The following is a 24,030-nucleotide window of genomic DNA, read 5'->3' as shown; positions in this document are numbered from 1 at the left end:
TCTCAAAAGTACACAAGGTTGGGGTCCTGATCTGATTTCGAACTGCTGGTGGTGTTGTGTTTTGGGTTTGCTAGGTTCATCTGTAGTAAATCAGGCTTTATAGAGTGACTGTCGGAGATTATCGGCTGTTGTCTCTGTGGGCTGAAGCTTTAGATGACTGTTTGATAATGAGGTTGCAGGGAGGTAACTCATTTACTGATTGCAGGTCTCTGGTGTTGTGTGAAAGGTTCATTGGAGCAAGATGGGTTTGCGTCTTTGTTTTTGTGTTTATGTGCATGAGAGCTTTTTGTCTGCGTGTGTGAATGTTCTTGTGAGCATGCATCCATGCAAATTTTTTTCTTGTCTGTATTAGCAGTGGAAACTGTGTGAATATTGTGACACAGTCCTCATCCCAATTGCTGTCTACAAAGAGAGATAGATCTAAATCTTACTGTAGTTTAGTGTTGGTCAGATCACTAAATGTTTTGTAAGGGCGCTCTGTACTTCAAATAAACTTGATAATCAGCCCACAACAAGGTCTTTCAAAGCTTTTTACATTTCAAAGCAGTTCAAAATGTAATTGCTACAATAATGAGGAGGAAATATACAGATTGAGGTGGTTTCGAATTCAGCTATATATTTTTTTCTTTAACCAGTGCTCACCAAATAACAGGCAGCAATCCAGATCCAGACCATAAATATTTTTCTTTAATTTTCATCATATACTCTGCCATTCAAAAATTTGAAGAAAATAAGAAAGTTACTCAAGCAACAAATCAGCATTTGAGAATCATTTCTGAAGGATGGTGTAACCATTTTCCTTCGCCGTCACAGGAATAAATTACATTTTAAAATATATTAAAATATGGAGCGCTGTAATAACATTTAATTCATAATAATATTTCACCTTACTTTTTTCTCTGTATTTTTTAGTAAATGTAGCCTTGGTGTGTATAAGGCACTTCTCTTAAAAATATAACACACTTACTGATTTTGTAGAAAAATTATTCTCCAAAAAAAAAAAAAAAAAAACTGGTGACAGAGCAGCATTATATGATATCACTAAAAGGTGCATTTCAAAGGCAAAAATGTATTTCAACGCAAGTCCCAATCACAGGAAACAATAAATCATGTCAAAGATTTAATTTACCTGCTGTAACTCAGCCAGTGATTGTTAATATTCAAATGAGATCATCTTTTTTGTGATCTATTGCTGCATCAGTTTTTAATGATCATTTTTTGTATCTTTTTGTCATTTGTGATTTACATACGGGACAATGCAAAGCTTTATTAATTTTAAAACATGGTAAGGTTGCCAACTTGAAAATTTACAATGAATTTTCCTGAAAATCCCCTAATGCACATGTAAGCTATGATAGTCAGGAAATTGGGAAAGGCTTTTGAAATTTTCTCTCTATGACATTTGTCATTTTTCTAGAAAAATAAATGGTAAAATTGACAAAAAATACAGTAGAAATTATTAATGCTGTTTGAAAAGAAGTACCTGCAGGTGTAAATAACTGCAGGTGAAATGGCCTACATCAGTCTTAAGTCATATAGAAATGCTGACATGCTTGACTTCTGTGACCTTTCTTGAGGGTCAGCAGGAGGAGTCTGGGTTTTGAACAGCTGCAGTCCAGTTCACTGAGAACCCAGTGACTTCATCTCACTACACGCTCACAGATGTAGAGGGCAGCTGTTCCTCTCTCGCTGCCAGAGACACAGACATCTGCCGCATCTGCTTTTCTCCCAGACACTCTGTCCTCCTTGTCCTGCCTTATTTCACATCATATTTATTATTTTTCTCACTTGAAGTGCTTTTTGTCTATAAGTGTAGTCAGTGCCAATAAGAAGTATGCAACTTGTCCCAGTGCTGTAATACGAAAGTGCTACGACTATCTTTTTGTTTTTCATTTTCTCTTTTTCACTTTATTATTATTAATTTGATGTCGTCATCGAATCATCTTCACTCTCTCTTTCTCATTATCTCTTTCTCACTCTTTCTCTCCTATTTGTATTCATCTTGTCCCCTGTCCCCATGTTCTGAGCCCTTCTGTCACTCTGATTGGCTGTGATTATCTGTCATATGGCCGTCTGATGTGCGTTGGTGTTTACAAACAGGCGTGGAGGACAGTGGGATAGTGTCAGCTGATCGCAGTCTGTTCTGCTAGAGAGGAGTTCTCCTGTCTTAAAACCACAGACGCTTTTGGAAGTTACACTTGACCATCCAGATTCAATGTGAAGATTTAGGGTAAGTGAATAAAGGAAATGTGAGTCTTTGGCTCTTGCGTGAGATTTATGAAAAGCCTCTTCAATCTGTACTCACTCTTTATGCTTTTGACATCATCACATTCAAGTTCTGAGTCCTTGCATTTTCTCAATGAGTAATTCTCTCGCTCTCTGTTTTGCTCTGATTTTCTTCAGCGCTCTTTCATTTATGAGAATATTAAATGGTATTTAGGTCTTGTCTGTGGCAGTTTATTCCAGTTTTGTGCTATTAAAAGTAGCACTCCTGCTGTTCTAACTTCACATTTAAAGAGAGCATTAAATAGCTTGATGAGCGTAGTATTCTTTCCTGTGTTGATGTGTTTCCTTTTGAAATTAGACATTTTGGTGGGCATATAGGTTGTTTTTTCCCCCTTTAAAAAAGTAGTTCAGTCATGGTTATAAGCATAATTTGTTACAGGCTAGTAAGAGGCAGGTGGTATTCGAGGGCAGGGCATTCTCATTCTACAGAGCATTTAATTGGATAACAATCTCTGTAGTGCAGGATGACACCATTTTCTAGAAAGAGAGACTGTGAATTTTAAATGCATATATTTGTGATTTTAGTACTATACACTACCCCTAAAACGACTGTGGTCAATAACATTGCAAACGGCATTTAATCAAAAAAACATGCTAATATTGTGAAATATTATTAGAATTTTACAGTTTCTGTTTCTATTTGAATATATTTAAGCTGAATCTTCTTGCATCCATTACTCCAGTCCTTTCAAAATCATTTTAATATGCTGATTTAGTGCTCAAGATTTCTTTTTCTTATTATTATTAATATTAGATTAGACTAGATTAGATTCAACTTTATTGTCATTGCACATGTAAGGTACAGGGCAACGAAATGCAGTTAGCATCTAACCAGATGTTAGAACTAATATCTTCTTATTTTTATTATTTACTGTTAAAAGCTGTTTGTGCTGCGTAATATTTTTGCAGAAATGAAGCTCTTTTTTAACAATATCTTTACTGTTACTAACTCAGAACTTTTGGACAGTATTGCATAGATAAAGACATCAGTTCTGTATATGCCTTCTCTATGCTGTCAGAACTGAAAGAAGCTGGTTTGTTTAACACTGTAAGAAAGAAAACTTGCAGCAAAATCTATTTCTAAAAGTATTTCACAGAAATAATTCAGCAGGGAAAAAGTCTTTTAAAATGTTGAGTCAGGTTGGCAACTAAAGAAGGGTATGAGAAAGATTTGACATGCATTTTCTCACAGGAACAGTGATGCAGCAAGTCTGACATTTGAGTGTAATTTCTTAATTTATAAAATTGAGGAACTGAAGCATATATGTAGGAAACTAAATTTTGCTGACATTGTTTAATAGTGATTAATCTTAAATCACTATTAACTAATATCACACTGCATTTTAGATCATGCAGGATTTTATAGAGCTTGAGTCATAAATATCTAATATATTTGACTTCATGTGTAACGGTTGTGTAACGGATGTCTCTATGTGTGCTGGTTTGGATGAGGCGAGTCAGGACAGGTTACAGTCATCAGCACTCAAACTCACAGATGAGAGGGGTGAAAATTAGACGGAGATATTTATAACCACGGCGCTGGTCCCTTCGTCTCTGTGGTCAGGGATCTGTTTTGGGTGCAGGTGAACTTTAAAATGCATTTCATGTGGATCAGGATGGAAATGTCTGATGGTTTTGCAGTTATTTTGCACGTACCGCATAGATTCCTTCATCTCTTCCATCACCTCTCACTTGCTGGGGTCATTTATGACATCATGAGAGGGCGTCTCCAAGACAACGGCAATGAATTCCGAACAGAGTTATTGACAGTAGCGCAGGTTCCTCATTTGCCCTTGTAATCCCACACATGACTTGACACAGGGACTGTTTTACTTCAAAGATCAGGATGTCGACTGAAGGTCCCACATGATTAATCTGAGCCTTCTCTGTCACAAGCAGCTGCTTAACCTCTGTGTACATTTGTTGTTGTTATGGCTAGAGTTGATTTCCAGTGTTTGCATTTTGAAGGATAATTTGTTAATGATCCTTTTCTGATCTTCACTGCAATAAAAATAAACCCAAATCTAAAATTAATCTATTAGCTATTTGTGCACAGTAACACACACTTACCCTGCCCGTTTTGATTACATTGATAAAGGATTCAGGAAAAAACACACGTCATCCGGAAAACTGATGTGCACATCATAGCGTTAGACAGAAATAAAACAAAGCAACACAAGAGGAGCAAGATTCAGTGGCAGTTTGAAGGGCTAGTTATCCTTTACGTGTGAGCACGCACAAGTTCATAAGCGTTAATGAGTTATGCACTATTATGTTATGTAAGCTCTAATCAGGTAGTGAACGTCCAGCTCGGTGGGCCAGAATGATGTCATGCCATCTGTGTGGAATGGTGATGTGTGATGTAGCGTCATGCAAACAGAGCTCCCGCCAGAGAGATGAAATATTGATAGCTGCCAGAGGGAGTTCATAGAAGAATAAAGCAGTCAAACAATTCAACCTTAACACAGGTCTGTCTGCTTGATGTGGTTTGGAGAGAAGGGTTAGGGCAAAATACAGAAGGCCCATTAGTTTATTTTTATAAAGCATTTGAGGCACAAATCCCATGTTATTTTGTTTGTTTGCTTTTTGTACGATATAATAAACTTGTTAGATAAACTATTTTTAAACATGAAATTAACCTAACATAAATAATAGCTAGTTTTAAAGACAATTTAGGCACAATCTGTCAAATTGATATACAAATCATTTTTGTTAAAATAATGTTGTCTTTACCCAAAAATGTAACTAATTTTTATTACTTAACACTGTTATATTCAACTATTTTTATGCACATCCTTCTTAATGCAAAAAACATCATTTTGGGAGCATAATCGGAAGACAATAATCTATCCATTTTCACATTTGAAATCTATTTTGTTATTTTTTACTGACTGCATTTTTTTGTTATGGTAAGACATTATTATTTATTAAATATTTAATAAATAATAAACATTTTAGCTCTTCCTAAGTTATAGCTTAATTTAGACAAAGTTCTGGCATAGATTTTTTCTAATTTAGTTTGACCACCTGAGGTTGATGATGAACATTCTTGAAGGTTAAGCACTTCCTTTCCTTTCTAAAAAAAGAGTTTCAGAGCCTGTTTTGTTCTGCATTCATCGAATGTATGAAAAAGACGAAGATCGGCTGACTTTAAACTTTAAAGCAAGAGGTGATTACTGAACAGCATCAGTTCATTCATTATAAAGCCTCATCAGTTCATTCACTATAAAGCCCCTTGGTGCAAGCATGTGAAAGGCTTCATAAAATATTTCTTTAAATTTTTTTAAATAATTGACACTGTTTTGTTTGTTTCTGCAGTTAGGCACAAGTCAACCATTGTTTTGCTGAGCACACTGAGCACATTTAAAGGAGAGGAGACGTGGAAGAGAAGAGAAGAGAAAAGAAGAGAGAAAGAGGGTGGCTTGCCTAATGGCAGAGAGCTGGATGTCCCAGTGAGGTCAGGTCGGACGGGAGGTCATGGGGTCGTTTACGCTGGGGAAAGCTGCTTCTCTGGAGCTACTGCTGGAAGCCTGCATTCATGCGTTTGGTGAGTGAACACTAAAATGACAACTGTCATTTTGGCCCCTATCCATGTTTTATAGGTTTCTGACAGATTCACACACCAATCTCAGACTAGCTCAGAATAGCTTCAAATTCATTAGATGACTATAAAATTCACAGTAATTGACCACTGTTATTGGTCATGGTTGATGTCATTATGGATTGCTGTGATTGCATTTGATTAATGACCTCTGTTTTGCTTAATCATAGTTGCTAATAATTATAAATGATCATCCTTAAAATTCCTGGTCTTACTGCTCTTATTGATCAGTATAATTACTGATCAATGTGATTGACCCATGTTATTGATTGTTTACTGATATTCTCTGTTAGGTCATTATATAAATTTTCATATATGTATCATATGTATCTCATATCATATCTGTGTTTTTGAGCTGCTATTCATAAATCTGTAATATACAAAAAATGTGTAACCCTCCCTTTCTCCATCACTCATGCTCTATTTTTTCTTATAATATACACTTTAGTTTAGGGACCAATTCTCACTATTAACTAGTTGCTTATTAGCATGCCTATTATTAACATATTGGCTGTTTATTAGTACTTATAAAGCACACATTCTGCATGACCATATTCTACATCCCTAATCCTACCCATTTCCTAAACTTAACAATGACCTTACTAACTATTAATAAGCAGCATATTAGGAGGTTATTGAGGCAAAAGTCGTAGTTAATGGATTGTTAATAGTGAGAATTGGACCTTAAAATTAAGTGTGACCTATTATTATTATTATTTTTTAAATTATTTATGTTATGGTGTTATATTATATTATATCTGTTCTTATTATATTCCTCCCTCTTTCTGTGACTGTCTCTTTCTGTTATAGATGAAGGAGAGCTGCATGAAAATCAGCTTCCCCGAACCCTTCTGCTGATGCATCGCTGGTATGTGTCCTCCACCGAGCTTGCTGGGAAACTTCTGATTATATATCCTGTGGCAGTCTAATATGAGTGATTGTGTGTGATGTTTCAGTAGATATATGTTTTTAACCGAGTTTAATGTTAGATCTCAGAAGATACCATGTGTCATCTCCTAGGAAATGATGCTAGTTTGAGCTTTTCTCAGAATTCACTTTACGCTTCTTAGCCATTAATGCAAAAACATATTTTTGTGAAATGTTTTACTTGAAAGTGTGCTTCTGCTATCCTTTTATATACAGTGGTGTGAAAAAGTGTTGGCCCCCTTCCTGATTTTTTTTGCATGTTTGTCACACTTTAATGTTTCAGATCATCAAACAAATTTAAATATTAATCAAAGATAACACAAGTAAACACAACATGCAGTTTTTGAATGAAGCTTTTTATTATGAAGGGAAAACAAAATCCAAACCCACATGGCCCTGTGTGAAAAAGTGCTTGCCCCCTAAACCTAATAACTGGTTGGACCACCCTTAGCAGCAACAACTGCAATCAAGCGTTTGCGATAACTTGCAATGAGTCTGTTACAGCGCTGTGGAGGAGTTTTGGCCCACTCATCTTGGCAGAATTGTTGTAATTCAGCCACATTGGAGGGTTTTCGAGCATGAACCGCCTTTTTAAGGTCATGCCACAGCATCTCAATAGGATTCAGGTCAGGACTTTGACTAGGCCACTCCAAAGTCTTCATTTTGTTTTTCTTCAGCCATTCACAGGTGGATTTGCTGATGTGTTTTGGATCATTGTCCTGCTGCAGAACCCAAGTTCGTTTCAGCTTGAGGTCACGAACAGGTAGCCGGACATTGTCCTTCAGGATTTTTGGTAGACAGCTGAATTCATGGTTCCATTTATCACAGCAAGTCTTCCAGGTCCTGAAGCAGCAAAACAGCCCCAGACCATGACACTACCACCACCATATTTTACTGTTGGTATGATGTACTTTTTCTGAAATGCGGTTACTTTTACACCAGATGTAATGGGACACACACCTTCCAAAAAGTTCAACTTTTGTCTCGTCAGTCCACAGAGTATTTTCCCAAAAGTCTTGGGGATCATCAAGATGTTTTCTAGCAAAACCGAGACGAGCCTTTGTTCTTTTTGCTCAGCAGCGGTTTTCGTCTTGCAACTCTGCCATGGAGGTCATTTTTGCCCAGTCTCTTTCTTATGGTGGAGTCATGAACACTGACCTTAACTGAGGCAAGTGAGGCCTGCAGTTCTTTAGATGTTGTTGTGTGGTCTTTTGTGACCTCTTGGATGAGTCGTCACTGCGCTCTTGGGGTAATTTTGGTCTGCCGGCCACTCCTGGGAAGGTTTACCACTGTTCCATGTTTTCGCCATTTGTGGATAATGGCTCTCACTGTGGTTCGCTGGAGTCCCAAAGCTTTAGCAATGGCTTTATAACCTTTTCCAGACTGACAGATCTCAATTAGTTTCTTTATCATTTGTTCCTGAATTTCTTTGGATCTCAACATGATGTGTAGCTTTTGAGGATCTTTTGGTCTACTTCACTTTGTCAGGCAGGTCCTACTTAAGTGATGTATTGATTGCGAACAGGTGTGGCAGTAATCAGGCCTGGGTGTGGCTAGAGAAACTGAACTCCGGTGTGATAAACCACAGTTATGTTTGAACAGAAGGGGAGGGGGGTCAAACACTTTTTCACACAGGGCCATGTGGGTTTGGATTTTGTTTTCCCTTCATAATAAAAAAACTTCATTCAAAAACTGCATGTTGTGTTTACTTGTGTTATCTTTGATTAATATTTAAATTTGCTTGATGATCTGAAACATTAAAGTGTGACAAACATGCAAAAAAAAAAAAATCACACCACTGTAAATGCCACTTGTATTGTTATGTTGTGTAATGCAATGCCATTCCTTCACTACAAACTGTATGTGCGTATACATCCATTCATTCTCCAGCATGTTTAATGCTCCTTGACTCTCTATCACGTATCGTGACTGTCGGGGAGATGACTGCCAGCGGACACGACTGAAGATCTGCTATTTAATGAGGTAAATAAAAACAGCTTCCGTTTAACAAGATAAACAACCCATTTATTCCCCATGAGTTTCATCTTCTGAATGATTTAAGGTGTTTATTTGCATTGCTAGGCAACAACAGAACATGTTGTGAGGAGGCTATTCTAGTGTTTTCCTTATTATTATTTTTTTCCCCTTCTGTTCTTCCTCTTTTTCTCCGGGTGCTGCGTGACTGTCGCCAGCGCTCAGAATGAGGAGTGATGATGTCACAAGGACAGGCATCGCTCCTTCAGATTGACGTTTGTCCACAGTGGACATTTTGTGTTTTAGTGCACAGCAAAGAATGATTCAGCAATTCATCCATCTATTATTCACAAAGCATATTTCCTCAGGCAACCTTTCCTTTCTTCTCTATTCACATCTGCCTGCCAGTTTTCAGATCTATCACTCCACCAAAACCACAGGCTTTTATTCAGGATTTCAGGATTTGTTTTGAGAATGAATATAAGACTATATAATAATTCTTATATAAATATAAAAATAATTATTTTTCCCAAAAATACTTGTTATTGTTATCACATTGGAATAAAACTTACTGACTTTGTTTGCTCACAAAAGAACAATTTTTGTACTTTTGTGGGATTTTTTCCATGCCATGTTACACTTGTGGTGTTCCCGGGCAAAAATGACCAACCTACAAAAACTGCTGAGGTGAAAAAGAGGCGAAGAAGCTCAGATCAGTGAGGCAAGTTTTTATAGGGTGGTCATTTTTGACTGGGAACACCACAAGTGATCGATAAGGTAAAGGGTTAAAACTGGAAATCAACAGCATTTTAGAATGAAAAAAAAATAAAAAATTTGAAAATGAAATGAGAAATAAATGATATCTAAGATTTCAGCCCTGTTTCCAGATCACTAGTCAAGTAAATTTGACCATGACCATGCAAAAGTCTTATAGAAACTTTTAGATTTGTTTCCTTTCGTCAAAGCACAAAATTGTCTCTGGATCATGCTAGAGAACACAATAATTGATTTTACACAAACTTATGGCATTCATGCAGCTCATCATTTAAGCAAAAGAGGGAAAAAAATAAGATATTTTCAAATGCATGTTAAATGATTAGTTTTGACTTTTGGCTTACGCTAATTTTCAGTATTGACTATCATAATGTTAATATGTAATGCAATTAATACACAATGTAATTAGCAATTTAAATCATTTTATTAAGTTAAAAAAAATGTGAAGTAGGTTTATCCGATTTTATATTAAAAAAGACACGCTTTCCAATGTGCACACACCTGTGGTTAGGGTAACTTATCAGTTATGAGTGTATATTGAGGTGTTGTGTAAATGTTGACCTTTTAACCCCTGCTCTCATTGGTCTCACTAATATGCACAGTTACACAATACAAACAAACACCCTTGGGTTATTACCTCCTAACTGCATGATGTCACTCTGACTCACACTGGGCACACATTCCAGCTGATGTTTATGTCTCAAAAAACCAGAAAAGCAAGAAAAGAATGTGTTTTTGTGTCTCAGTGCCCTTAGTGAATCCGACAGTCAAAAACATCTACATAATTAATGATAAAAGGCATGCATCTGACATAAATACGCTTCATCCGTTCCTTTCTCCAGGGACTTGGTGAGAGTCACCAAAACAAAAACATCACAAAATGAAGGAGGTCAGTGTTTTGTAGAACTGCATCCTGCTGGGGGAAAAGTAACCTTGCTCGATTTATAATGTAGCCTTGATATTTACTGGAAGCATCCAATCAGGCTAGATTTGTTGCTGTTTTTCAGTGGGTCCACAGGAAATCAACTCTGCATGTCTGATAGAACTACAAGAAGTATTATAATACCATTGTTTTTTGTTTTTGTTTTTTATAATCATGTTATGTTTTTGGACGTGTACCATCTTAGACTTATTTATACCCATTTATACTCACAGGGCTGGATTTATTTGATCAGTACAGTAAAAACAGTATAAACAGTAATATTGTGAAATATTATTACTATTTAAAATGTTTTCTTTTTGAATATATTTTATAATGTAGTTTATTTCTGAATTTTTAGCAGCCATTAGACTCCGGTCTTCTGTCTCATTCTCTTCTGAAATCATTCAAATTTGCTGATTTAGTGCTCAAGAAACATTAATATTTTGCTCTGAAAATGTTAGACCATTTGTCAAAAATATTGTAGCCCATTGGATGCACAGCCTTTCATCTCAACAACAAAAGTAAAAAAGCAGGAAGAGTTTTCTCTTCCCTTTTTAAAAGGTAATTACTTAAAGTATTCTAAATTTGCAGGATTACACAGTTAGTTGCTTTTATTATTATTTTATTTTTGGGTTTATTTACAGTTTTTTTCCCTCGTGTTGTCTGTAACCCAAGATAGACCTGCAAACCTTTTTGGGGATACAACATGCCAGTTAAGAACCACAGCTATAAAATACCATGAAATTCTACTCTATTTTTGAAAAACACTATTTTGCTGCATATAAATATGGTAATTCTTGCTTCAAAGTATTATCTTGTACCATCACCGTACCATGGTGCAACCACAATACTTTTTTTGTAAGGATAAGATGAGTTTAATCAGCACACCAGCAAACCAACTAAACCAATGTTTGCAGAGTTGTGAGCTGTTTCTATCTTTTGCATTTGTGGTCTAGACAGAGATTTCAAGTAACTTCAAGGTTACAGTTTCCTTAAGTACAGTGATGATGGGTTTGAACATTTTCTCAAGGTTATTACCTGACAACAAACAGCATTAAGCATGGCAGCTGGAGCAGTACTGAGAGGAAACTGATATATACATTGTGATTGGACAAGCAATTAATCAGCCTGCAGTTACAACATTTAGGTTTCTGTTATTTTGTTGAAATGTAAATGATCTGGGGCAGAAAATAAATATATGTAAAGTTTCTCTGAAATACTGAGAGCCGTTTGTACACTTTAAAACACTTTGTGTTTAGCCACAGCAGTAAAAGTTCAATGTGATTTACAGTTTTCAAACCTTTGTGTGTGTGTGTGTGTGTGTGTGTGTGTAGGTACTGGATAGCTGAATTCCCTGCAGAGTTTGATCTGGATCTAGGTTTGATCCGTCTTACAGAAGAATTTCGAGATGCAGCCGCTCAGCTGGGTGGTGACGAGCACATTAAACTACTTGACATTTCTACAATGTGAGTGCTGTTACAACACACAAACACTCGCTCAGTTTCTGATGTTTGTGTGTCTGCTCACAGCGTGCCGATCATTGACTGTATCATTATTGGCTTAATCATGAGCACCGTTTTGATTAAAATTAAAATACTTTGTTGTAAATTCAAATGTTGCCCTTTTATGGCATAACTTGACACTAATGAGCATGTGTTTTAATCACTGATTCAGATTATGTGGAAATGATTGCAGAGAGAATTGTGCACCTGACTTTCACTAATTAACACGGACTGGCATCTTAAATTTTGCACATTATAATTCATGAGATCATTTCATGATTTATATTATGAGATTATTGTAGATGTCTTGTCATAATGAGCCTAAACTACATTTTTGTTTGTGCTGTGACATTAGTGAGACAACGGTGTGACATTATACCGAGGAAGATCTATTTTATAAATGTTATGTTGAGTTACTAATATTGTTATATTGTTGGAGAATGTAAAAACACTGAAAGGCTAGGAAAAATGAACCGTTTTAATGCATTCTAAAGTGATTCACTATGAATGAACATAAAACAGTGAAAACATGTTTGTCTTTTCAGCCCTTCATATGACTGGATGCGTAAACTGACTCAGCGAAAGAAGCAGGTGAAGAAGGGTAAAGCGTCACTGCTGTTTGATCATCTGGAACCCATCGAGTTGGCCGAACACCTCACCTTCTTAGAGTACAAGTCGATCAGGAGGATATCGGTTAGTGTGCACAGCAGAAATGGAAAAATAGAGTGTTTCCTTCACCTGGGAAGGCCGGCAGCTGTAGTGGACTTACGTCAGTGAAGATAATGTGTGTGTGTGTGTGTTTGTTTTTGTGATATAGAAAGAAAAAAGGACTATGCATATGAGAACGCACTTTGCTTCACTTATCGGCTCTGCTGATTTTTTCCATCGGCCTACATTGTTATTCTTAGCAGCTAACAGTCAAGTATTTGTTTTAGTTAACAAACATCCTTCCTTTATCCATTCTTCCCTTTTAAATCAGTACTAAGCTTTGGAAAAGTAATGTGATAGAAGCTCTGGAAAACCATGACATTTAAAGGAAGTTTATAGTTCAAAATGTACTCACCCTCAGTAGCAGTAGTTTGCTCTCACATTCTAAAGGATCTATTGGTGAGCAAGTGATGTAATGCTAAATTTCTCCAAATCTGTTCCAATGAAGAAACAAACTCATCTACATCTTGGATGGCCTTAGGGAGTGTAAATTTACAACAAAGTTTCATTTTTGGGTGAAATTAAAATGTGTGTGCCAGTCAAACTGCAAACTGGACTTTTTAGAAGCTACATATGAAAGACTTTAGGGCGAACTGATTTACCAGAATGAATCAGTCTGTATATTTGCAGTAAGTATCTGAATTAACCTATTCACTAGAATGAAACTGATTCACTTCCAGTGCTACACTCAGACTGGCTATTTAATTTATCATGTTTATTCACAAGTATCAAAAATGAGTTTGTTACTGGTAAAGGTTTGTTACTTTGAAAAAAGCGGAACTACTTTGTTTCTCTCTAAAACTAGTTTGAATGTGTGTCTGTTTATGTTCTCAGTTCACAGATTACCAGAGTTACGTGATTCATGGCTGTTTAGTAGATAACCCCACATTAGAGCGTTCCATTGCTCTGTTTAACGGGATTTCCCAGTGGGTTCAACTGATGGTTCTCAGTAAACTTACCCCTCAGCACAGAGCAGAGGTCATCAACAAATACATCCATGTTGCACAGGTGAGAACCTTAATTTATCTTCAGCTTGTCTAACAGGATTGCAATATTCCTGAAGAATGTAATATAATATATAATAAGACAGGGGTAAGAAATAAAGGAACAGGAAATGCAGCTTCAAGGTAATGAAGCCCATGAAATGATTGAATTACTCATTACGAAAGACTAAGTTTGGTAAAAGGCCAGGATTCTGAAAAATAAACGTGCATTCTGAGTAGCGCTCTAAAGCGACACGCTGTCTGACTGTACCATTGATTACGCAAATGCGAGACCCTTCACCCAGCAAACCAGTTTCTATCAGTGCATTCTGAAAGCAGATATGACATTTCCAGGCCCTTTGATATGTAAATGTCTGCCAGTGAAAGAGTGCAAGGGAGCTGCCTGCCTGCTCTCACGCCGCCAGGGGTGTATGAAACACCTCTATTGTGAAGAGCACCCAGGCATCCCTTCAGTACAAAGCCTGTGCTTTTAGTATCTGTTTTAAGACCTGCTGGGCATGATCCGTGTCAGCTAATAGATGTTAAGTGTCGAGCTGTCGAGTTGCTGGAGCTCCAGTAATAAAGGAGAGCTCTGCTTTTATGAGATCAGCCAGCACTTGTGCAATTATGCTGCAAATGAAAAGCCCTAGATTATATGTGAACTAATGGATCAAACATATCTATCTATCTATCTATCTATCTATCTATCTATCTATCTATCTATCTATCTATCTATCTATCTATCTATCTATCTATCTATCTATCTATCTATCTATCTATCTATCTATCTATCTATCTATCTATCGTGGCCTAATGGTTAGAGAGTCGGACTTGTAATCCGAAGGTTGCGGGTTCGAGTCTCCGGCCGGCAGGAATTGTAGGTGGGGGGAGTGAATGTCCAGCGCTCTCTCCACCCTCAATACCACGACTGAGGTGCCCTTGAGCAAGGCACCGAACCCCCAACTGCTCCCCGGGCGCCGCAGCATAAATGGCTGCCCACTGCTCCGGGTGTGTGTTCACGGTGTGTGTGTGTTCACTGCTGTGTGTGTGCACGTTGGATGGGTTAAATGCAGAGCACAAATTCCAAGTATGGGTCACCATACTTGGCTGAATTTCACTTCACTTCATCTATCTATCTATCTATCTATCTATCTATCTATCTATCTATCTATCTATCTATCTATCTATCTATCTATCTATCTATCTATCTATCTATCAATCATCCCATTTACTTATCTATCTGACAAGTCTATATGATTCATCTGTTTCTTTTAGAAACTGCTCCACCTGCAGAACTTTAACACGCTGATGGCTGTGGTCGGGGGTCTGAGTCACAGCTCTATTTCCCGCTTGAAGGAGACTCATTCTCACCTCACCCCAGAGGTCACCAAGGTGCAACAGTCTAAACTAAACTGCAAAAACAGCTGTTTAGTTTTCTCAACTAATTATTAAGAAACTATTCACTCCCTTGTCCGTAAAATCAAGCTGTCATTGGAGGCCAACTCCCAGTGCTGAAGCAGTACATGTGATGTTATTTTTAGGAAACACTGTATGAGGCATAATCATAGTCAAAAGTATTTAAAAAATGGCTTAGAAAAGTATAGTTTGTTGTACAAATGTTTCGCACTTTGCAGATGTTACTTGCTTTGATATTTTGTTTTATAATGCAAATGAATACATTTAGGTTGAATTTAAGTGTCTGAATACAATATAAGGCCCCTGTATATGAGAAATGCACTGACAAGAAAAAAAAGTGAGTGGTCAGACGTGTGATATCTAGAACATAAAAGAAAGAGGTGATTAATTTCAATAACTGTCATTTTCTATGCTGTTGACAGATCTGGAATGAAATGACAGAGCTGGTTTCGTCAAAAGGCAATTACTGTGCTTACCGAAAAGCCTTCAGTGAAAGTGAAGGGTTTAAGATCCCAATCCTAGGTGTTCACCTGAAGGACCTGATCGCCGTGCACGTGGTCTTCCCGGACTGGGTGGAGGATGGGAAAGTGAACATTGTGAAGATGCAGCAGTTGTATCTCACCTTTAATGAGCTGGTGTCCCTGCAGAGCGCTGTGGCTCAGGTGGAGCCCAACATGGACCTGATCTACTTGCTCACTGTGAGTTCTGCTCGCATGTCTGTGCTCGTCAATCTCCACATTCAATCAAAGTCTCACTGCAGCACTAAATCACAGTGGTTTTCTTTTATTAATTAAAATGAGTGGCTTTAATTTTGTTTTATGTCTGTTTGTGTAAAGCTGTCTTTGGATCTGTACTACACAGAGGATGAAATTTATGAGCTGTCCCTTCTCAGAGAACCCCGTAACCCCAAATCTCTGGTGAGATGACAGTATGTGTTCTGATCTTTCAGTTTCGTTCAAAAATTTGGGGTCTTTTTTTTAGATAAAATTATTACTTTTATTTAGCAAGGATGCATTAAATTGAGTAGAAGTGACAGTAAACACTTTTATAATATTACAAAAAATTATTACAAAATAAATGCTGTTCTTTTTTAATCTTGAAATTTTAACATTTTTAAATGTATTAAAATAAAAATTGTATTTAAAAAATAATATTACCGTTTTATTGTATTTTTGATCAAATAAATGTGGCCGTGATGAACATAAGAATCTTTTTTAAAAAGAAAAAAATGCTTACCCCAAACCTTTGAAGTGAAGTGTTATGACTCATAGCCACTTATTCAACATGTTTTGGTCATTTAAGTGAAGATTTCATAAGATTGTCATGTCTTATACTGCAACCCATTTGATATTGTGTTCACAACTGTAACTGTAACATACGGTTTCTTCCCCTCTGTCAAGGAATTTTTGCTGGAAAGGGTTTCTTGTGTAAAAATTAGCGCAGAACAGAATAAAATTCATAACATCCATGTTTTTTTCTGCAGCCCACCTCACCCACAACGCCCAACAAACATCTGGCTCCGCTGGACTGGGCCTCTGGGGTCACCACCAAACCAGATCCCTCGGTGGTCAACAAACACATCAGGAAAGTCGTGGATGTAAGATGCTGTCAACGTCAATACTCAAAGACATTTATGTTCATGTTGAGTTCATGTTTTATATAAATCAAAATGATTTTCATATTTTTTAAAAATGTGTACAACCCGAATTCTGGAAATGTTAGGACGTTTTTTAAATTTGAATAAAGTGAAAACTAAAAGAATTTCAAATCACATGAGCCAATATTTTATTCACAATAGAACATAGATAACAACAAATGTTTAAATGGGTTGTAAATGCCACCACTTTTTTTCCAGTTCTATAAAAGTAGAATATAAGGGGCTGATTATTTTAGTGGCTCCAAACATCCTGAATGGTTTAATCATATGAATTTGATTATATGGTTGATTATATCAGTGCACATTTTTATGCCACATACAGAGAACAGTCCAGTCATTTAACAGATGTATGTATTTCACTTTTGCTCAGTGCAACACATTCACTAAACTTGTGTATTCCTGTTTTTTGTTGCATGTGAAGTCTGTCTTTCGTAACTATGACCATGACCATGACGGATACATATCTCAGGAAGACTTTGAGAGTATCGCTGCAAATTTCCCTTTCCTCGATTCCTTCTGCGTGCTTGATAAAGACCAGTAAGTAGGAAACACACACACACACACAAAATGTGTGATTCTTGTAAAAGGCCCCTGCAGTGCCAAACTGCTAATAGCGTTTCTTGGCGAGAGCAGCTCATAGTCTGTGTCGATGATCCTTTATAAGCCTGGGCAGAAATTCAGAAGTGCTCGATGATATTGGAAGGGACACGTTTTCAGTACATCATCTCATTTCTGACAGGGTCAATTTAGTGTGTCTGGAAATTCCTCAAAGGGTTCTTCTCAACCGTGCTAAACTCGTAAGCGCGTTTTATCACTGCAAATGGTGCAGAGCATGGCATGCCGACTAAACAACAGTGATGTAATATTTAAATGACAATAATACATTTTTAAACAGAATTAAAGTGCAGTATTTTTTGAGTTTTGGGAAAATACAGCATATTTTTAAGCCTGGTGCTTTCTGTACCACTGGATGAACACGTAAAAGTTTATTTATGTATTTAATTTTAATGATCAGAGAAAATGCATCATGTGTAACGCAACATTGGTGACTTCAGGCCATGCAGCTGCTCAGTGTGGGTTACATGCTGCACTGTTAAAAGGCTGAAGGTCATGACTCCCGGTGAAGGATGCACAGCATCAGGCACGCATAGACTCTCTCACACACTCACAAATTCCCCAGACGCCCTCTGTGGTTCATCTTAGCCGTTCAGCGCTCAAACCACATTACTGGCGTGTGACTGCATGCATTTCTTCTGAGCTCTTGCACTCACACTTATGATTCTGTTCAGATATCGTACCTGTTTTGACACAGGAAGCAAAGAAATACTGCTTTATGAGCTGGAGGCTATCATGATGATCTCTCTCTTTTTGTGCAGGGATGGATTGATCAGTAAGGATGAGATGATGGCGTATTTCCTGCGTGCCAACCCGCTGCTGCAGTGTAAGATGGGGCCTGGTTTTATTCACAACTTCCAGGAGATAACTTACCTGAAGCCAACATTCTGTGAACACTGCGCTGGATTTGTAAGAGCTGATTTTATTTGGCTCATAAAGAAATTCTAAATTTACTTCTTTCCTTTCACATCAGCACAATTGATCATGTATTGCAGTAAGTGCAATAGAATACTTCTGAGGGTTCAGCTCTGTGTGTGTGCAAACAAGCGTACCTAGCAAGACCTGAGTTTACCACAAGTCAAGTCAATATCATTTGTATAGCACTTTTAACAATGCAAATTGTGTCAAAGCACAGTTAACATTAAACACGTTCAAATACAGATAATACAGTTTAAACATATGTGCATACAACTATACAGCTATACAAATGAGGACATTGTAGAAAAATAAAGAAATAGATAAAGTGGCATAAGGCGCATGGCAGAATAGATAGAGTGCAAACCAGTTAAATAAAAACAGAACTGTGCAGATATATTTGTAGTGCAAAAAGGTCTTATCAATATGAGGACATTGTAGAAAAATTTAAAAAAAGAGATAAAGTGGCATAAGGCACATGGCAGAATAGATAGAGTGCATAAGGCACATGGCAGAATAGATAGAGTATCTATAGAGTATAGATATAGATCTAGGTGTCCTGGCTGTAGAGGTCATCTCTAGGTGCTGATCCACCATCTGATCTGGATACAGTCTGGATCTGGGTGGCTATGGTGACCTCGGAATAAGAAAGAAACAGACTAATATTAGCGTAGATGCCATTCTTCTAACAATGTAACAAGTACATCAGGTGTTTTGGGAAGTGTTCCGGTTCCGGTTGACCTAATTAATGCAGCCTAAAAATCCTTTAACGGATTTGAATTATAGAAATGCGATAGTGTATTATGTGTAAACCAGGTTAAAGAGATGGGTCTTTAATCTAGATTTAATCTGACCGAGTGTGTCTGCTTCCCGAACAGTGTTAGATCGATTGTTCCAGAGTTTGGGCGCTAAATAGGAAAACGATCTCCTGCCCGCAGTTGATTTTGATATTCTAGGTATTATCAAATGGCCAGAGTTTTGAGATCGCAGACATGAAGGACTATAATGCGACAAGAGCTCACTCAAATACTGAGGTGCCAAACCATTCAGGGCTTTATAGATAATTAGCAAGATCTTAAAATGTATACGATGTTTAATAGGGAGCCAGTGCAGTGTTGACAGAACCGGGCTAATGTGGTCATACTTCCTGGTTCTAGTAAGAACTCTAGCTGCTGCATTTTGAACCAGCTGGAGTTTGTTTATTAAACGAGCAGAGCAACCACCCAATAAAGCATTACAATAATCTAGCCTCGAGGTCATGAGCGCATGAATTAATGTTTCTGCATTTGCCATTGAGAGCATAGGTTGTAATTTAGATATATTTTTAAGATGGAAAAATGCAGTTTTACAAAATGATAGAAACATGTTTTTCGAAGGAAAGATTGCTATCAAAAAGTACGCCTAGGTTCCTAACAGATGACGAAGAATTTACAGAGCAGCCATCAAGTATTAGACAGTGATCTAGGTTATTACATGCAAAAGTTTTTGGTCCAATAATTAACACCTCTGTTTTTTCAGAATTTAGCAGTAAGAAATTGCTAGTCATCCAGTTTTTGATATCAACTATACATTCCGTTAGTTTTGCAAATTGGTAAGTTTCATCAGGTCGCAAAGAAATATAGAGCTGGGTATCATCAGCATAACAGTGAAAGCTAACACCGTGTTTCCTAATGATATCTCCCAAGGGTAACATGTAAAGTGTGAAAAGTAAGGGGCCAAGTACTGAACCTTGAGGTACTCCATACTGCACTTGTGATTGGTATGATATCTCTTAATTTACTGCCACAAATTGATGATGGTCAGATAAGTAAGATTTGAACCATGCCAGTGCACTTTCTCTAATGCCAACATAATTTTTTAGTCTATTTAAAAGAATGTTGTGGTCGATAGTGTCAAACGCGGCGCTGAGGTTTCGGTGCCTTGCTCAAGGGCACCTCAGTCGTGGTATTGAGGGTGGAGAGAGAGTGCTGTACATTCACTCCCCCCACCTACAATTCCTGCCGGACCAGAAACTCGAACTCGCATCCTTTGGATTATGAGTCCGACTCTAACAATTAGGCCACAATTTAGCCACTGTATTAAATAAATACTTGGGGTTGTGTTTGTTTTCTTCTAAAAGAGACGTAAAGTAAGCAGATCTATCAGTTTTTAATGCTTTTCTGTAAGATAGGGTACTTTCCCGCCAAGCATTACGAAATGCCTCTAATTTTGTTTTTCTCCAGCTGCGCTCCATTTTCCGGGGTGCTCTCTTTAGGGCCCGAGTGTGCTCATTATACCACGGTGTTGGACTTTTTTCCTTAATCTTCCTTAAGCGTAAAGGAGTAACCGTATCTAAAGTGCTAGAAAAGTGAGAGTCAATAGTTTCTGTTACATCATCAAGTTGTTCTGAGATATTGGATATGCTGAGGAATTGAGATAAATCAGGAAGATTATTTCTAAAGTAGTCTTTTGTGGTAGAAGTGATGATTCTACCATATTTGTAACAAGGAGTTGGCTTTACAGCTTTAGCTATATGGAATATACACGAAACTAGATAATGATCTGAGATATCATCGCTCTGCTGCAATATTTCAACGCCACTGACATCAATTCCATATGATAGTATTAAATCTAGAGTATGATTTCGACAATGAGTAGGTCCTGAAACGTGTTTAACACCAATGGAATTTAGAATGTCTATAAATGCTGATCCCAACGAATCTCTTTCATTATCAACATGGATATTAAAATCACCAGCAATTAGGACTTTATCTGCAGCCAGCACTACCTGCATCAGCAAATTCTTTAATAAAGTCTGTATGGTGCCCTGGTGGCCTGTATACCGTAGCCAGTACAAACATAGCAGGGGATTTATCATTAACACTTGTTTCTTTGGATAACGTTATATGAAGCACCATTACTTCAAACGAATTATACTTGAAACCCGACCTCTGAGAAATACTGAAAATATTGCTATAAATTGGGGCAACACCTCCCCCTTTACCTTTTGGACGCGGTTCATGTTTGTAACTGTAATCTTGGGGGGTAGACTCGTTTAAAGTAATGTAGTCATCTGGTTTTAGCCAGGTTTCTGTCAAACAAAGCACATCTAGTTTATGGTCAGTGATCACATCATTTACAAAAAGTGCTTTTGTAGAAAGGGATCTAATATTCAATAAGCCAAGCTTTATCATTTGTTTATCTGTATTATATCTGTTTTTTATTTGTTGAACATCAATTAAATTTTTACTCTTACTTTGGTTTGTATGTTTTCTGTATTTTCTAGTTCGGGGAACAGACACAGTCTCTATAGTGTGATATCTAGGTGAAAGAGTCTCTATGTGCTGAGAATTAACTGACTTCTGTGACGTGAGGCAGCTAGCAGACGGTCGGTTTAGCCAGTCTGTCTGCTTCCTGACCCGGGCCCCAGTTAGTCAAGTGCTAGTCACAACATCACTGAACCAATGCAGACAGTGTTTAAAGGTTGAATCCGACCTTAAAACCACAGTGTCTAGCTGTTTTTCACTCCCAAGATTTCTGGCTAGTTGAGTTTTATTGCTGTTTTATTGCTGTTCTTGTTCATTTCTACATTTTAAATCTCAATATTTCACAATATTACTCTTTCGACTGCATTTTTTATTAAAAAGTAAAGCAGCCTTGATGAGCATAAGAGACTTCTTTCAAAAACATAAAAAATTATTACTGACCCCAAACATTTCAACGAGATAGAGTATATAATGTTTTTGGATTATTTAAAAAAATATCAACACTGGATTTTTTTTTTAAATGCATGTCAGAAAACAACATATATATATATATTAATAATATAAGGCAATGTCATTCTGGCATTTTTAAGTGTCCACATAATTTTTGAGGGTCATTCATTGTATGCAAAAAAATGTCCGGGCATAGGCACACAAAAGGTATGTACGAAATAATGTCTTTCCTAGTAAATGCAGCACATTTCCTGTTGCCACTGAACTGAATATTCTGGGCTGATGAACTATAGAATGAGTGTATACACTACAGTGAGTGTCACTGCTGCTCAAATTGTTCTGTATTTACATAGATGGTTAGACAGGAATCCGCTGAGTTAACACACATTCTTTTAGACTTTTAGACATGCGCACACACAGATCCACCTTGTCATACTGTATTACACAGGAAGGGTGCAACATGTGGAAGTATCCTGTTTATTACTCATGGGTCTGTACAGAAAACCATAAACTCAAATGGCATGAACTTGCTGCTTCTGTCCCCAATTCATAATTACTCACATTCTTCTCTCTCTCTGTTTTGTTCTCTTCATGCCCTTCCTCTTCACCCCATCTTCCATGTTTTCAGCTCTGGGGAATTATTAAACAAGGATACAAGTGCAAAGGTAAGAAATAAATAAATAGAACAAATCACAATAGATGTTGAAGCTTGACCAGGGCACTAAACTTGTAAAATCATTAATAGTTTTTTTTTTCCGTATATTTAGTTGATATTAGTGGCTTGTTAGATATCCTGTTTATCACATTTTAAAAAATAATATAAATCATTCCCATGCATATGTGCGTAATATATTTTTTAAAAGATTAATACATTTTTTTAACTTTCTTTATTTTATACAATTGTCATTTAAATGCACACTTTCTGTGGTTTGTTTTCAGACTGTGGTGTGAACTGCCATAAACAGTGTCGTGAGCTACTGGTTTTGGCGTGTCGGCGTTTCCCTCGGTCCATGTCACAGGGCAATGTGTCTCCTGGAGTGCTCACACACAGCTCTTTACCCAGCAGCCCAAGCCTGCCCCCCTGTAAAGGTGATAACACACCTGCACAGTACATCACCATCTGCTTGTCTCAGAGTAAAACAGGGTGAAATGCATAGATGAGTGTGATGCCTTACAAACATACACTTACCACTGAAAACTGCTATATCGTCTTTTCTATATCCATTTTAAAAAATCATCTAATGTGAAAGAAAATTCAAAAATCTCACACACAAAAAACGATCTTCATAACGTTTCACTGATAAAAAAAAAATTCCAGTAAAAATATCTAAACATCCTTTAAATGGTAGCGTACACTGATGGACATGTTTGCCAGACAAAGCTAAATTTATTTGAGAAGCAAACCTGTTTGAATTTTGATGAAAATTTATTGGGAAAAACTATTAGCCAGTGATTGTCTAAACATAAATCAAGATATATTCTTTGAAAACTATTTTTAGTAAATTTATCTTGTTTTAAAATTGTTTAATAAAAACTAGACAAAACATTGCTATTTTTTCTGATAATAAAATATTGAAGAAATGTTCCCTTTGCTAACATTCTCTTGTCCTGTTATTGCACAGATGACGATGAGGTGTTTACGTTCCCTGCCGTGTCGTCGTCATCAGGCTCTGACCTGGAGGGACAGTCCATCACCCTGGTGACCGGGTCAGCCCAGCGCATCTCAGTGCGGCTCCAGAGAGCCACCACCAGTCAGGCCACGCAGACAGAACCCCTGTGGCCCGAAAATGGCTGGGTGGCCGTCGCAGACAGCGGGTCACACACCTTCCCCAAAATGAGATACAGGCCACACCGCAAAGCGTCCAAGAGCAAAGGCTTTGCTAGCTGGGAGAATGACACGCAGAGTTCGGCAGCGATGAGGAACAGCAGGAACTCACAGGAGCACAGCGAAGAGTCGCAGCAGAACGGACTCGCAGAACAACATATGAACAAAATTAGGACCTCTGAGGTACAACTGAGAGAAAAGCATCTCATTTGATTTCTGAAGAAATTATC

At 37.4% G+C, this 24,030-nt stretch overlaps 1 protein-coding gene across 1 annotated transcript in view; it reads left to right on the top strand.

Annotated features, from left to right (window-relative positions):
- The window catches only part of LOC306886286 (ras guanyl-releasing protein 3-like), a 39,103-nt gene that overhangs the window by 9,577 nt on the left and 5,496 nt on the right, over positions 1-24,030 (top strand). The window contains exons 2-16 of the mRNA XM_079443265.1: positions 5,605-5,833; positions 6,698-6,797; positions 8,735-8,797; positions 11,819-11,950; positions 12,532-12,679; positions 13,529-13,702; positions 14,953-15,069; positions 15,516-15,791; positions 15,930-16,010; positions 16,577-16,690; positions 17,172-17,287; positions 18,127-18,274; positions 22,604-22,640; positions 22,915-23,064; positions 23,598-23,983. Coding sequence (XP_079299391.1) covers positions 5,764-5,833; positions 6,698-6,797; positions 8,735-8,797; positions 11,819-11,950; positions 12,532-12,679; positions 13,529-13,702; positions 14,953-15,069; positions 15,516-15,791; positions 15,930-16,010; positions 16,577-16,690; positions 17,172-17,287; positions 18,127-18,274; positions 22,604-22,640; positions 22,915-23,064; positions 23,598-23,983 — 2,112 coding nt within the window. The 5' untranslated portion in view covers positions 5,605-5,763. The remainder of the gene's footprint in view (positions 1-5,604; positions 5,834-6,697; positions 6,798-8,734; positions 8,798-11,818; positions 11,951-12,531; positions 12,680-13,528; positions 13,703-14,952; positions 15,070-15,515; positions 15,792-15,929; positions 16,011-16,576; positions 16,691-17,171; positions 17,288-18,126; positions 18,275-22,603; positions 22,641-22,914; positions 23,065-23,597; positions 23,984-24,030) is intronic.

This window comes from Barbus barbus (genome assembly GCF_936440315.1).
Source record: "Barbus barbus genome assembly, chromosome: 20".
NCBI lineage: Eukaryota > Metazoa > Chordata > Actinopteri > Cypriniformes > Cyprinidae > Barbus > Barbus barbus.
Note: the sequence above shows the minus strand (reverse complement) of the source record. Positions and strands in the feature narration are given on the sequence as shown.